A 16,747-nucleotide genomic window follows, 5' to 3' on the forward strand; every position below is an offset into this window, starting at 1 on the left:
TTGCCACTAGAACTATCGAGTGAACTTCAAATTATGTAAGCAGTTCGGAACGCCATAATATCGGCTAAATGGCGCAATGACTTCGGCAAAATGTTTCACGTTCCACGTTTCACGTTTGACGCAGGCAAGGAAAAGACATTTAATATATCAGGAAGATGTAGAGGACTTTTACGTTACTCATATATTTATAGCGGATGATAACAGCTGAAATTCTGCGTTTTCCTTTAGATTGTAAGGTGGGAAATCCAGCTCAGTTCAAAGTGAGACGGGAGGCCTGATTCTTTCAGCACGAAAACGCACTTGGTGCACGTTATGCCTGGAAATGTTGTACATTCGGCGGCCATGAAAGGAGACCTGAATTCAGCGACACGCACTTGGTCACGTTTGCTAAGTTTCCGTCAGCCATGACGAAGGAGCAGACAAGTTCCCGTTAGGACGGCGTTTACTGAACCATGCTTATATGGGCCCATGAATCGGACGGGAAGGGTTCACGTTGCGGCGCTCGGCTTTTAACCGTTTGCGACACATGTGCTCTTCGCAGAGTGCGCTAATCAGTCGTCGGCTATCAGACACAACAATGTTAAAACGGCGATGATAATTACATGCAGCATCGCACAGCAAGTGTTGACAGCCTACTTGTAGCTCTTGAATAATAAAGTTCGTTCCACTGAGCCGGTTTCGAAGCAGCGTCGCATTCGCTAGAATGTCGCTAAGTTATTCTGCATGTCCCCAGAAAGCGTTTCTCGATACTAAATAAAACCATTCGTCGCTAAGCAGGCAATAAACTTGCTAACTCTAACGACAAAATGGCTAATATGCCTGCCTATACCATGCTTGCATCGGAAGTATGCACAATGTGCTGGGAACCCCCTGCTTCCTCCCCTCCACCCTTTCTTAGCACCATCTTTACACTTTCAGGTAACACTGTGCGATTTCATTGTCACCATATTTGCAGACGCTGCATGTAGCTATCTGTTAATTGTCAGATGCTGGTTTGTAACGGGCAGCATTGAAGCGGTGGAAGTAAGTGAGAATTTATTATTTATGATGGTAGTCCGTGTGTTAATTTCCTTAACGAAGAACATGTTGAAATTGCCAAGCAGCATTGGGTGTTCTGACTAAATGACATTTGCTTAGTACACGCGAGCAGATAATGTATACTTCCCGGCTGTACGGAATATATGCCTTGAGTCAAATGTTCTGCATTTCCGATATTTTAGAGCAAATAAAAATCTTCGAAGCTTTTATAGGCAGTGCATTGTTAGTATGCAGAGAGTAATGCGAATTATAGATATTGCTAGGAAAATAACTATGGCACATTTATTACGAAAAGTAATAGGAATATCTAAAGAAGATGGGGAAGCAACAGGGACGCTCCAAGTAAATTAGAACTATGCCATCTTAAGCAACAAGAGACGGAACATTGTCTGCCTGTGCATACAGCGCAAATTCAAATGGTGTAAACGAACTTGTCTGTGCAAGCAAAGCGATGTGGGCCCCACAGTTTCATGCTCAGGAGCCGTGAGGATATTTCGCCTTTCGCGGTTCTTTCGATGTCGCCGAAAACAGGAGCTCCACATCCTCCTCCGACTCGAGCAACGTGCACTTTTCCTGCACTTTTTCCAACGGAAAGAGTCGCCATCTGGAGCCCGTAGCGAGAATTTCGCAGCTCCGATAGTTGCCTTCGAGATATTGCGGTGGGAGTTCGGGAGACAGCTGCTTATCACAGACCCCGCAGGGCCGAAAACGCAGGGTCGGTGCGCAGCTAACACAGTGCGCGCTCGTGTTGGCTTTCATGACGCAAAGAGCGTTCTCTATGAACCGAGGTACGGGTCGCGGGTGCTCCTATGTTTTCTACTCTTAGGACGACTTATATTATAGGGAAGGCCCTATTTAGTCCGGCCTCTTTATCTCCTACCGCATTGGCACACGCCGACAGTGGAGATTGCAATGGTGGAACGGAGTGAGAAGTGGTTAAGGCTTCCATTAGGGCTAACTGGAATAGCACTTTTGGAATAAAGCGCTGCAAAGGTACTAAACACACAACTGTTGTGTGTTTAGTATATTTTGGTAGCGTTGTACCCCTATGGTTGAGATGTGGAGAAATCGAGAGTCTCATCCGGGTTCTTCCTGCTGCATATGCCACGGCTACGTACGTTGCTGACGTGCGAGGAAAAGTGCATCAAACGCGTTTTCTTCCGTAAGGTAGGGCTCCCTGTAACCTAGCCATATATTTCCCTATGCTTTGGTTACAGTTAGGTTTAAGATAAATAAATAAATAAACGCGGACCCAACAAAGCACGAACTAGCAGCTGCAACTTTAATGTGACCTTGTTCGTGCTTATACACTGTGGCAAAGGAAACAAAGAGTGGAAGGAAGAAACCAGAAATCAGTCACACATATGCCTGTTCAGTTGTCGACACTGTGCACAATGTCGAGATAATAAAGGTAAAATTGATAGCAATGTGGCTGACGTGCTAACACAATCATCAGTGCCTCGTAATGTCTCTGCTGCTACGGCTATATCACGAGGGTTTTCATCTCGGCATCCACGCTCAACGGCTCACTTTTCAAACTCAGTGCAGCATCCGCAAGTTCAGCAATGCGCCGCCACGCCCTCGAGATTCTCTGGGAATATTATAATCTATATCGCTATTGAAAACTCAAATTACCTTGGCATGGTGCGGCATCATGGCATGGAACGACGGTTGAACAGGCATACATGCTCTAGATTTCTGGTTTATTCCTTTCTTTAATTTTTATTTGCCTTGCCACCATTAAGCATCAACAAGATGACAAGAAAACTGCAATTGGCAGTTTGCGCTTGCATTGTGCACCCGCTTCTATGTGCAAAAAGTAGTAGTCATGGGCGACCACACAGTAGCCTGAACCCAGACGCCGAGTTGTTGTGCCCCTTGCTCTCTTACACTAGCGTTGCCTATTGACGTATCTTTGCGAAGTGTACGGCATTTGTGGGGACGGAGCCATGCAGCCGACCAACTTAGCGCGGTTTAACGGTCACTCGGGAATGCCTTTTTTTATGACAGCGAATATGCTATGCTGCGTTTTGTACGCATATTAGTGGCTAAGGATGGCTTAGACTCTGACAAATTAGGCGCTTGCACTGATCTTAAAGCTGGATTTCCGGCAAGAAACAATGTCAGGACAGAGTATCATTTTTTTTTTATCGGAGCGTATGTGCAGTGCTCGAGCGTTTAGGGTATGATATGAAAGATGCAAATATATCGTTCTCATTATGACCCCCCTCACCGGAGTCAAGCACTAGCATGCTCCCCTTCACACTTCCCTTTAGTTTGTATTTGTTTCCTCATTCCGCCGCAGGAGCCATGGCGCACGTGGGCTGGGCCCTGTTCAAGATGCAGGGAAAGAGGCGCTGCTTACGGAAGCTCAACGGCTGCCTGGTGCGATATACAGATGACAGCACTTGCGGGTGGTAAAACGCTATGATGTGATCAGAGCGTTTTCAGCCTGCCACCATGTTTTTCTTTTACCACTCTAATGCGAAAATCATGCATGAAAGGTATTCAGAACAACTTGGAAAGCAAGTTATCTTTTGCGGCGTGTATCCTTTATCTGTTAAACCATATGGGCAAGTCGAAAAGCATTATATTTCTTGTAAGTACAGGAGCACTGGCATTGCGATCTCTTAGCTTTTAGCAAGCGCCAAAATGAAGTATCAGTGGGAAGAGTGTACACACGGACGGACGAAGAGACAGATTTTGTGAGCATCTCCGTTCAAATGGGGTAGTATAGCTGGTGCCACCAAGACCATTATTCTTCGTTTCTGTTGCGTTTATTCTTGTCTCTATGATCAATAATTTCCCACTGACGAAGCAAAGTATCCGACGTGCTTCATGAACGTAAAAGAACGTGTTCTATTCATTTCATGTGCCCCTGCCTCGACGTAGTTTTACCAATCTTCCAGCCGTCCTTTACTATTCTACACCGCATACTCATTCAACGTTCTACTGACATTAAAACCCAAGGCAAATGGAGAGCAGTTGCATCATCTACCTCTGTACGGATATAGTTTCTGCGCTGTTTCCACTCGCTAATACGCACGAAATGCTTTCATATCGGCGTTAACATGGGTTGAGACGCCAAGGTGTCTGCGCGTGCGTACCGCAGGGTTGCCGACTTCCTCTGTTTCCGCTGCTGGTGCTGTCGCTGCTTGGTGCGCTGGCGCTGCTGTTCGCGGGTCGCCGCGACTGGTCCAAGGACCAGTGGGTGTCGCTGGCGCCGAAACGGCTGCTGGTGTACTCGGCCTGGTCCGAACCCCGCGGCGACGTGCACGAGGTTCGCGTCATCGCTCTGCTCGCTTCTCGCGGCGCACTCCGGGGGCGCCTGCTCTGCACGCTCGCCTACCTCAACTACTCGCACGTGCAGGTGTGTATGCGAGGGCCACGGCAGAATGAGCACGTGGCGGCCCGGTTGGGATTCTCGCGTTGACATCGCGTCTTAAGAAGGACTCACTGTCGGCCTGTTGACTGATGGAGGGGAGTTAGCGCAACAAAAGACCCATGCACTGGAAGAGGAGACGAATACGCCACCGTTACTTTTGTTACAGCAGGACGGGTTTTGCATATATAACTCGTCTTGTGGCGCATGCGCGCAAACAAGTGTGCAGCGCCATCACAGGATGGCGCATGCATGCATCAACGAAATGAGCTAGGCGCAAGAATTCATATTATTTTACAGGTGCGACAGCTTCATTGGTGCCGAGAAGACCAAAGGTGCCTTGTACCTATTAGCTACCGCCTTAAGGTTGTGCGCAACCTTATGTACGTAAGGTACAACAAGTGACGTTTTTTCCATCCGATGCCGTCTCTTCTTTTTACATTTCAATTTTTGGAGGAGGGTTTCGGCTATTGTAGCAACGACGGAGCGAGGATACCCATTATGACTAAGCCGGCTGACTGTCAAAGCTCTCCGTCATCCTGTGAGGACAAGATGGCGGAGAGCTTTGACAGTCAGGTCAAACCCTTGTGATAAAAATTCGAATCTTTTATTCCTCCTCCTCCCTGTTAAACAGTTCTAAGTAGCGCTTGTCTTCGTCTCCCTTTGCAGTGTGTGTGTCTTTTCTTGCGCTAACTCCCCTCATCAGCAACACTGCATCGCTCCTATTAACACTTTACTATAGCGAACTCTAAAGGTGCATATGAATTGCATTGCACGGCAACTTGACGGGCATATCAGGTGAAGATGTTGCGTGACCGCTAAATACAGCGTGGAAGATTAAAAGGTAACGTTTGTGGCAACATAGTGCTCCGGGCCAAAACCACTGAAGACAAATTGTGACAGTGCAAGAAGAGGAGGGCTAAGCGAAGCTTAGAGCTGAGGCTATGGCGTGAATTTTCAGTCCGAAATATAGGCTTGTTTTGCCGTGGTGTAATCCAGATGTATCACTGCAGCGATGGGATCCAATATATAATAACGGAGGCGGAGAGTACCGCCTGTCCTGTGTATTCTTTTAAAACTCTGAAATACGTACCAGCTCAGCCAACAACGTTCTTTGGCATGATGCTTTCCTTTTTCACAATTAAACGAGCAAAAATAATCTAACTTGCATCGTATAACAACATTACAACTTTATTAACTCGCACAAAGCGACGCGGCGAATATATATTCATTAATCGATTCGAGCTACTGAAGTCAACGACATTTTAACGTTGTTGAATAGTGCCAGTTGGGTTATTTTTGCTCGTTTAATCGCGGCCCAGTAGATAAGGATTCTGACAGAAACCATCTCAGGAAGACTGTCGACATTAATGCGCGGTTAGCATTGGAGCAACGTAGCGATGCACCTTGTTGCCACCGCCGGAACGCGTCGTGTAAGAGGCGTGTGCTGCCGGACTGCAGGGGGCTCCACTCTCGCGCTTTCCGGTGGACACGCTCCGCCATCTAGCGGTGCCGCCGCGAAGTCCGCGAGTGGCGCGCGTGTATATATATATATGACGGCGGTTCAATCCCACCCAAGAGCGGAGGAAGTTATTAGGGATATATTTTTTAACAACATTGAAGAGCTGTACATACATAGTGAGTCAAGGTGGTGTGAAAGAGCTTAGATACAGACAAACGTACTGCAAGCTCGGTGAAGTTGCCAAAGAATACTGATCGCATTAAAGAATAAGACGTGAAACCACAGTGTGTTGCTGGGGGAATTAGTACACATTTAATGCAACAAGTAGTGGGTACGAGAAATGGTACAGCACAGAAGCGCCTAGTCCTGCGTCCTTGAGCCCTTGCCGTTCGTACCCCTCTGTCGGCCACGTCAATTCGCGCCTACATTGCGAAGCGCTTTGCACGGGGCGAAATTTCCATTGCTACAAAACTCAGAAATCTAGTTGCCAACCGATATACCACACGCGCTCTTTGAGTCAGCCAGGCGCCCAGTAAAATAATTTACACGCTTAAATGTTGAAAGGGTGTAAACCTGTCTTTAACTCCCACCCGTACACCGTTTTGGGTGTAAGGATGGGAGTTATACCCTTTTAAAAAAGTTTGCACTCTTTGGGGCGTATCTTCTCCTACAACGATAATCGTCATCTATCTTGCCCGCTCTTTCTTTCATGAACGCTGCGCGCCCCGTGCTTCCACGTCACGAACGGCATGTGCGTTATCAGCGTGACACAGCATAAACGGAAGCAAGGCAGATGATGGTCGTTGTTGTGGGAAAAGATACGCGCCAAGGGGTGCAACCTTTTTTAAGTGTGTAGACCTATGTGTACCCTTATTCACATTTAATGGCGTAAATTATTTTACAGTGCACGCGTTATGTAGCCTACACCAAAAATACGGCGAAACCCACGTATGAGCAGTGACACAACCGCTCGCCGCATGCGTTGTCTACGTTTCAGAAATACAAAAGTTTCCTCCCCTTTACAATGGAGCCTTTATAAGAGGAAAATACTTTTTTTATTATTATTTCCTTTGCGCCAACGGGCGCAAGCGGATCGGACTGCGCCACGACGAGGAAGGCCCCGCCGGTCGACGGGGAAGTTTAGTTGGCGCAGGTCATTGTGCTCGCGATATCAAACGTGCAGCCGCAGGGCATGACCGCGCTTCGAATTCGAGCAGACGGCGAATGGTCCGCTCTCTCGCTCTGCGCCCCGAGACAGCTCGCCGCCGTGAGTTGACCTGCTAAAAAAAGGAGAATGCGACTTTTTTTTTTTCCTTTTTTCCTACTCGCTATGCATCCGCGGGACGGGTGCGGCTCCCTCCCCCGACTTGAACGCGAATTTTGCTTCGAGTGTTGACGGAAGGGCACACTACACTCGCTCGCGGAGCATGCATGGCCGGCCAGCGAATAGATTTGCAGTACACAAGAACGGTTCTATAAGTTGGGGTGGCTGGGTGCGCGAACGTGCTTAAGTAGAGCACCGTAAATGCGAAGCCTGCGGGGACAGCAGGGCGGAAACACGGAGTTTCGTAAAGGCCACTATAGCCATCGTACTTTAATGTAAGGCGTTCGAAGGCACGCCTTGGCTTTGCCGTGGCTTGCCCCATAAAAAAATTGCCCATGTGTATGGGCACATAGCGCATTCCTAGAATTAGGGCTTCACACAGCAAGTGTTCGTTCTTTTTTTCCTTATTACACTTAAAATTGATGTTTGCTCACATACCTATCTTTGTTTTCTTTTCTTTCGATCAGACTTCTATGTCACACGTGGTTTATAGCACAACTACGCCTTATTTAAATACATTACTTGAAACAACGTTAGTTATACTTGCTCGATAAGTCATCGTTTTTGGTTAGCTAATTAAAAGGTACGTCGGTGTGACGTCACAGATTTTAGAGCATTTTCTTGCCTTACTGGGCCGTTTCGATGCCGGAAACGTTCTTCGATCTTGCTTGAATGAGTCTATGGTATCTGCTACGTAGTGGCCTTGTTGACGCGCTCAGAATCTATGATGTCGCGAGACAAGCTGGTTGGCGCCAACTTTAGAGCAGCGGTATGCCACACGTAATTTGTTTTTTGTCGCGTCTCTCCTGGCGTAGAAAGCCTCTTCTAACGGGAAGGGTGACATTTTTACGTTCCGTTAAGGTACTCTGCAAACTCAGATTAACTTATTATTCACCTTCAAACTTTGTGCACTCCTTTGGTGATTTCGCGGAGCTCCATTGTTTGACATGGTAAAGAAAGAGCGCTGACACGGACCGATGGCGTTCTACTATTACTGGCGGTTTATTGCGGCGACCACGACACACACACACACACACACACACACACACACACACACACACACACACACACACACACACACACACACACACACACACACACACACACACACACACACACACACACACACACACACACACACACACACACACACACACACACACACACACACACACACACACACACACACACACACACACACACACACACACACACACACACACACACACACACACACACACACACACACACACACACACACACACACACACACACACACACACACACACACACACACACACACACACACACACACACACACACACACACACACACACACACACACACACACACACACACACACACACACACACACACACACACACACACACACACACACACACACACACACACACACACACACACACACACACACACACACACACACACACACACACACACACACACACACACACACACACACACACACACACACACACACACACACACACACACACACACACACACACACACACACACACACACACACACACACACACACACACACACACACACACACACACACACACACACACACACACACACACACACACACACACACACACACACACACACACACACACACACACACACACACACACACACACACACACACACACACACACACACACACACACACACACACACACACACACACACACACACACACACACACACACACACACACACACGCGCGCGCGCGCGCGCGCGCGCGCACACACACACACACGCACGCACGCACGCACGCACGCACGCACACACACACACACACACACACAAACACACACACACACACACACACACACACACACACACACACACACACACACACACACACACACACACACACACACATATATATATATATATATATATATATATATATATATATATATATATATATATATATATATATGGGGGGTTTTCTTCAGAGTTCGGCACGCAGGTCCCGACGTAACATATGCAGGAAAGAGCCGACGAACCTTTTGGAAGTAAGACGTGTTTAGTTAACGTTTTCGTCTGGTGGGCCAGTCTTCGTCAGAGTGCAGTAACGCATGAACGATTCATACACAGCTTAAAAGTATCAAGAGCAAAGGGCGCACTATCTGCGCTGACTAGAACATAAATCATTATCAATGACACGCATATCGGAATACAGAACAAAATGAAATGCAGATGTGTTCAGGATGCGATATGTAAAAACATGACTCTCAGGTGTGTGCCAGCGGCCACCGTGATTCTGTATAGTGAAAACAAAATGACGTACATATACACATACACAGGCATGATGTCAGCACATGGCATCTCTAAGTGCGACCTCGAATTATGCAAAAATGGAAGTTAAAAAAATTATGGGGTTTTACGTGCCAAAACCGCTTTCTGATTATGAGGCAGGCCGCAGTGGGGGACTCCGGAAATTTCGACCACCTGGGGTTCTTTAACGTGCACCTAAATCTAAGTACACCGGTGTTTTCGCATTTCCAAAAATGGAGGTGTTAAGCGTGTGCACATATATATAACTGCCTCGGGCTTGGTCATGTGTTCGCACTTTTCCTTCGCCGCCATGTTAAGTCCCCGACGACCCCATCACACGCTGCTACCTTCTCGAGCTTGTGGCGAACCCGGCTGCAGGTAGTGGCGGCGCGCGTCGACCCCCTGAACGCCACGGTGCTGACGGGTCACCCGAGGGGCCCCTTGCTCGAGCCGGGCTTCGTGTTCTGTCCGGGCGACCCGCAGCTGCAGGCCGACGAAGTGGGTCTGCGCCTGGTCGACACGAGCCGCGTCCACTGGCTGCCCGTGGGACACGCGCCTTCGACCATCGCCGACCCCTCCCCCGCTACCGACGGCGGTAAAGTTCGGCGCTTGATCCTCAGACGTTCAGATGAATTATTTACCGATTTATTCGCTATACTCCTGACAGAGCATAATGACGCTGAAACAACCTCGTTCTTGCATTTTCCCGGTTATCACCTTCCAGTTGCGCAATCTCGGACAAACGCCCAGATAAGCTATACGCCTGCACTGCATCTTGACCTTGTGCATCGTCGACTGTCCTTCTTCTCACATCACTCGGGCACCTAGTTAAATAAACCTATTATAAGAGCGTAATAAGCGCAATGCGAAGCCAGTGCCATCTATTCTTGAGAAAATCATGTCGCGTGCAGTCTACTTGTAAAGGCTAGTCAACTATTAAGTGGTCGCGTGTGCGACGCACGTCTTGAGACTATATTAAAACCCTGCCTACACTTGGGCGTCGTTAGCTAACAATCTCAATTAACCGCCTTCCATCAATTAAAGCAGGAGGTCGCGGGCGATTATCATTTTCGCAAGTAGGCCGCGCGAGGAATGGCGTAAGTGACAAAGAAAAATTACGTCAGCATACCAGAACTGTCAATTAGAAACATTCTGGCATAATCTCCAAAGAAAACTTCAGCAACGAATGAGCTTGCGTAATATATAATGCAAGGAAGCAAGCGGCCCATTGGAACGCAGAAACCCATGCCGAAGGGCAGTGATAGTGACTGCATGGGAATGGCTGTTTCGTTGATTTGCATTCACGATGTTGCGCATTTCTATGAACTTGTTTGCTAGATGAGCGAAAATTGATGAAGGTGGTAGATGAACAACGATGAGTCAAGTCCTATACGACAGATATCGCCTCGACTAGCTCAATCAAAATGCCCAGTTCTTTGAAGTAGATACCATCTCTATTGAACAATATTTCTTTGATATTGACTTGTATTTTGTATAGTGCCATTTCTTTCTCTCGTTCACTTGTTATCTGCTTCTAGGCGACACTTGTAAGTGCACCTGATATTTTATGTTTATATTATTATATATTAAGTTATGTGTTATATGATGTCAGACTGCACAAGGAATCCATGGCCTTCGTCAAGCCTTTCAGCCTTTAGCCCCGGCTTCCTCCTTTGTAACAAGAAGGGGAATAAACTTCACTTCAACTGAATGTAATCAAAATTTTTTAATACATTAAAAAAGAAAAAGAAAGGAGAAATTACTGCGCCTCCATGGTAAAAAAAGAAAGAAGAATAAGGAAAAGTGAAAGGTTTCTCGCTATACCGAAACATTTTGCCATGAGGCTGTCAGATTTCAAGGAGCTTTTGGCAATTCAGTCCATTAAAAGCTCGCACTGATAGGGGTTTCCAAGGGAACGGGCGCAAGGCACGAAACGTGCCTTGCGGCGGCACGCTTCGATGGTACGGCGCAATGTTTCTAACCCCAACGAGCTGCAATAAGCAGTTTCCGGCAGAAATTATAATACGGAGCACCAAAGTTACGTAAACTATTTGCTTACGGTCACTGCACTCTAATCACTCAGGTTAATTTGGACTTTTGTTTTTATGCGTGTCAGATATGCCTTGTAAAGCACTGTGGTTCGTATGCAAGCTTGATCGTACCGGAATAGGTTAAAACAACAAAAAACACGTAACAACCGAGTGCTACATATTAGTTAATCGTACAAACGGCTGCGAGCTATCGACAGAGTCTAAACTTTCACTCGACGTGCAACACCAGCCGCCATTGTCCGAGCCAACAGCGTCCCGGCCGCCAAGTTTGGGGCAGTGGTTTGCGCGCTGTCCGTATTCGACGCGGCGACGGAGGATCTGCTGCTCGGGGAGTTCGCGGCCCACTACACCGAGCTGGGCGCCACGCACTTCGTCTTCTACAACCGGACGCAGTCGCGACGAGCTCGGACGTTCTTTGGAGCCCTTACTACGGTGAGGGAGAGAGAAGGCATGCAATGGGGGTCTTTTTTTCTTTTCTTTCTTTCTAGCGCTGCTGTGCGCGACAAGTACTCGGGTCGCAGACTGGGGTGGAAATCGTAACCCTGTTGCGTGTGTGTGTGCCTCTCCCAACGATCTACAATTACCCCTGTCTTGTGCTGATCCCAGCTTGTACCGGCAAATTTACTAATTTCATCACACCATCTTAACTTTCTGCCGTGTTCGACTGCACTTCCCTTAACTTGGCACATATTCTTTAATCCTAATAGTTTACCGGTTATCTACCCTTCGTGTTACATGGACTGCCCAGCTCCATTCTCTCCTAGTGCCAACTAGAATATCGGCTACCCCTGTTTGCTCTGTGATCCAAACCGTTCTCTTCCTGTCTCTTAACGTTACGCCTAACATTTATCGTTCCGTAGCTCTTTGCGCGATCTTTACCTTGTTCTCGATCTTTGTTAAGCTCCAAGTTAGCACCGGTAGAATGCAATGATTGTACATTTTTCATTTCAATGATAGTGGTAAGCTACCAGTTAGGATCTGGCAATATCCGCCATATGCACTACAACTCATTTTTATCCTTCTGTAAATTTCCATCTCGATCCGGGTACCCTGTGAGTAATTGATTAATAACGTACTCCTTCCTGTACAGACTCTAAGGGATCACTAGCGATCGTAAATGCTTGTTTCCTTACCAGGCTATTGAACATCACTTTTGTCTTCTACATATTAATCTTCAATACCATTTTTGCACTTTCTTGGTTAAGGTCCTCAATCATGTATTGCAAATAATCTCCAGTGTTGCTGAACAGGACAATGTCATTTGCAAACCGAAGGTTGCTGAGATATTCGCCCTTGATCCTCACTCCTATATATATATATCGCGCGATCTGTCGTGACAAGCCGAATGCGTACAGATCCGCAGTGGTATATACAGAATGCCGATAGAAACAACACCGTTCATTGACCGCACAGTTTCTTTACGTACTCCTTGCATGTCAGCAGTAATTAAGAGCTGCAGAGTCGCTAGAGGTTATTTCTAAGGGTTTACAGCACGTGTTCTTTAGTCAACATACGTGCACTTACAACGCATTCGCTAGGTAACCGTTAAGCCTCGACAAAAAGAGAAGGCACGATCGCGTGAAATACATACGCACCAGTCCGCATCGAACAACCTGCTTGCAAACGTAGTTACAAGACTTTGCATTATGGCTGTGTGTTGCACACCGGGTAGTCCTGACGAGCCTCAGACGTGGCTATTCTAAACACTGTTGAAGCACGAAATGAAAAGGAAATCAGCGGCGGCACTACGGAACCAAACTAACTGCTGCCGACTTCACTACTTCGCCGTTTGAGCAAAATTTGTATTGTCTTCTGTTACTTCCTTGGTGGCTTGTCCTTTCAGATGCTCACTTTGCACCCTCAACCCATTATGTAATGCCTGTTCGAAACCATGAATTACCATGGCTGCATGCTTGATGCACGCTATCTCAAGAGCCCTCAACCTCCAGTATAGATGTACTAAGGTCCCTAGATAAAAAGAAAGCTTTACCTACGGGCCTTAAGATTCACCGCTAACCAGATACACGAGCGGAGAGTCACGCTTTTGCTGACAGTCTGTCTCTCGCCATGTCAAGGATCTATAAATAAAATATTTGCGAATGACTAGTGCGTAAAGACCATGCGGTCCGACGTATACAGCTGGTCGGGCATTCGTTTTTGATTAATCATATATCAGACTTTGCATAAACTCCTTTTCAGATCTCTGATTGAGCGTCTGATAGGGGAACGCGGATTAGCTGGCGCAGTGATATAGGGCGGTAAGTGAGTTGGTCTCGCGAAATAGGAGACATGGCAAGACGCAGTGACCGATACAATGTGCAGCAAAATTTGCTGTCATCTCTGTGCAGCTTGCCACACGATGTATGGGGCGGAGGGTCGAACCGGTCCGTCTAAGATACAGAGGACATGCCACCGTGCGCGCCCCTGGTACGATGTGCAACACGTCGAGAAGGTGGCTGTCTTAGAACACATTATAAACTTGATGCGGTTTTCGTGAGACCGGTCTTACGGTCATAGCACACGCGGGATCATATACCATGTGTCTCCTATACCTACATATCACCCGAATCAGCGTCCGATACGACGTACGGCGCATCAGAAATATGACTGTTCCAGCCATTGGAACCTATCGGAAATCTGTTGGATGCCATTGTTAGCACAGCAACTAGAAGTACCGATAACCCCGTCCAACTGGCGTCCAACGTGTTCCAACAGTTGGAGCTGTCAGTTTTTTTTTTCCTCGCGCAGTACGTCGTATGGAACAACTGGACGCATGTAGCGTGTTCGTGGAGCTCGATTTCGGAAGACAGCTATAGGATTTGCAAACGCTGATAGGGGTTGCCCCATGGCATGTCATCAGGTGGTCTCAGTGGAGTACCTCCCTTGGACTCGCCGTGACGCACGCTCTCTCTTGGCGTACGACTGCGCGCTGCGGATGCGCGGCCGCGCCGACGTCCTGGCGGCCGTGGACACGGACGAGCGGCTAGTCCCGTGGCGCGCGTTGGCCGAAGGCGCCGTGAGCAAGGAAAGCGGCGGCTACGCGGCTGACTGGAGGTTGTCCGACGTTCGGGGGTCGCTGGTGCGGCTGTCGCGAAAGACCTTCTGCGGAGCGGGCGGCGACGTCTCTCAGGGCGCGGCCACGTTGCTGTCGCGCGGCCGCAGACTCGGGGACATCCAGCCCGCCGGAGTGGTGGTCGCCGATCTGAACGCGCTGCTCGCCGGCACGCTGGGCTCGCACCACTCCAGACGGGTGCTCGTGCACAGGTGTGTATAGACTGCTGTGTATACCTTTTCCGCCGAAAGATAGATGACCAGTGTCGTGTTCGTCGCTGGTTTGTGGAAGTATACGCGCTGGCATGGAAGTCGAGAGATTTGAGGCGCGAAGCACCATAACGCGGTGCTGTCCAAAACCGGCGCCTTTCCGTATTTCTTTTTTGTGCCACGAGAAGGTCTGTATACATACTCGCGGTAAACTTTTCTGGTCATGGAGGCAAATATGTAGACAAGGAATGCGCGTGAGAGATCACCATGTACCGCTATACAATCCCTTCGCGGTTTCACACGTGAAAAATAGATGTCGTTGTCATTAACTATATATAGCAAGTAATTTTAGAAGATACGGGGTAACGTTGTGCAGGCTATAAGAGCCGCATTGAAAGCGGCCCTTACATAAATTTATTGCTCAAATCGCAAGGAAGTATGTCTGTTTGTCTATACAGACCACAGGCTGTCTGCAGACAATGTTGACAAAGAGTATCGGCTTGGGCGTGGATTCTTTCGATCAAACATTTAATTTGAAAAGTTTTTTTTCTATGGTTAACTTATCGTTTAGGACTCACTTGGTTATTGCATCGTTTTAGCGAGTATCGCATGACTCTTTCAAGCGCAAGTCCTGCAAGCGGGTCCCGTTCGGTTCCACGCAGGTATTCCGATGCAGAGTGTCCCGCCGGAGCAGTAGTGGTAGACAAGTCGGCAGCCGAAGTCGAGCGTCGGACGCAGTCGTCGCAGGCCATGATCCTGTGGAGGGCGCTGTTCGTCAGCTGAGACTCGCCCCACCCTCGGACAGAACGCAGTGCACGCAGCCACGGAGGATAGACACCTTAGTCGAGCTTTCGCTGCCTCTGCGCAGCCTCGACGAACCGAACTTAGGCTGGCTGTCGGCGTGCTCATTCCTCGAAGACGTTTGTGCGTGTGTGTTTGTGCGTGTGTGCTTTTCTGTGTGTCGCAAAAAAAAAAGAAGCTGCGCGAAGACGTTCTTTTGCGTTATTTGATCTTTTCTCCACCTGTTTAAAAGTAGCGTGCCTCAAGGATAGGAAAAACTTTAAGAAAGTGCCGGCAACCGACGGTTTAACTAAAACAGGGTCGCGATGTTGTGACTTCTTATCGTGACCCTGCTGCAGCGACGTCTGTCATGAGCTCTCCCCTGGCTCCATATGATGTGCGGCGTTAAACGCAACCGACAGCCGCCGAGACAGAAAACTAATTTTAACCACAGCTTGGCATCCCATGCTGAGCCGACTGTGTACCAGCAGGACGCGCTGGGACAAGTTTGCGCCAGTTGCTGCAAAGGCGCCGCATTAAACTACGTAGTCTTATGAGGTTTTCAAGAGAACCTTGTATTGGCCCACAAGTTTTGGCAGCGTTGTCGTGGTCAAGCAAAAAAAAAAACAGTTGCTCTCGGAGCAGGGAAACTTCGGGAAAGGGCAGTTTGATGAGTTGGCAGCTGCACCGGCGCCGGAGCGTGAGTCATTAGCAAGGATTCCAGCTGCATAGGCGCGCGCTCACGCCACGCGTGCAACCAATCGGAGACTTTTTGCTTCCGCCGGGGAGAAAAAGGGCAGGAAACGGCCTCGCGCGCGCTGCCGCCGGCTTCGTTTACGTTCAGTTCAGTCTCGGAAAACGAATGAGACGCCCATACGTTGTGCGTTCCCACGAAGAACGGGCAGCCTTCGAACAGAGGTGGCGTTAGAGCCGCCCGAGCCCATGCAATCCGACAGCAATAAAAAAATCCCGAGCTGAGGGAGCGGGAGGCCGAAGCAATCTGCCATCGTTACCTGTAGGTTACATAACCGTGACGAAGGTCAGCTCCACGCAGGCCAAGCTTCATTTATCCCCACTTTCCGGTAGGAGAAGGGTTGCTTTTTTTCTCGCACCACGCCAATGCAAAGGACGTTGGC

General features: G+C 48.3%; 1 protein-coding gene across 1 annotated transcript; it reads left to right on the forward strand.

Moving 5' to 3' along the window:
• The first annotated feature begins 2,881 nt into the window (after positions 1 to 2,881).
• Positions 2,882 to 15,825, forward strand: LOC126541706 (uncharacterized). The gene is made up of 6 exons (XM_055076864.2): positions 2,882 to 3,423; positions 4,151 to 4,408; positions 9,898 to 10,114; positions 11,800 to 12,002; positions 14,431 to 14,834; positions 15,494 to 15,825. Exons 1-6 carry the CDS (start codon positions 3,289 to 3,291, stop codon positions 15,612 to 15,614), a joined length of 1,338 nt encoding a protein of 445 aa, XP_054932839.1. The 5' UTR covers positions 2,882 to 3,288; the 3' UTR covers positions 15,615 to 15,825.
• The last annotated feature ends 922 nt before the right edge of the window (positions 15,826 to 16,747 follow it).

The sequence above is a fragment of the Dermacentor andersoni genome, chromosome 2 (assembly GCF_023375885.2).
Source record: "Dermacentor andersoni chromosome 2, qqDerAnde1_hic_scaffold, whole genome shotgun sequence".
Taxonomy (NCBI): Eukaryota; Metazoa; Arthropoda; class Arachnida; order Ixodida; family Ixodidae; genus Dermacentor; species Dermacentor andersoni.

Coding starts and splice junctions, on each gene's coding strand:
- LOC126541706 (XM_055076864.2), top strand. CDS start 3,289: ATGCTCCCCTTCACACTTCCCTTTAGTTTGTATTTGTTTCCTCATTCC. Junction 4,409..9,897: donor TCAACTACTCGCACGTGCAG/GTGTGTATGCGA, acceptor ACCCGGCTGCAG/GTAGTGGCGGCGCGCGTCGA. Junction 10,115..11,799: donor CTCCCCCGCTACCGACGGCG/GTAAAGTTCGGC, acceptor GTGCAACACCAG/CCGCCATTGTCCGAGCCAAC.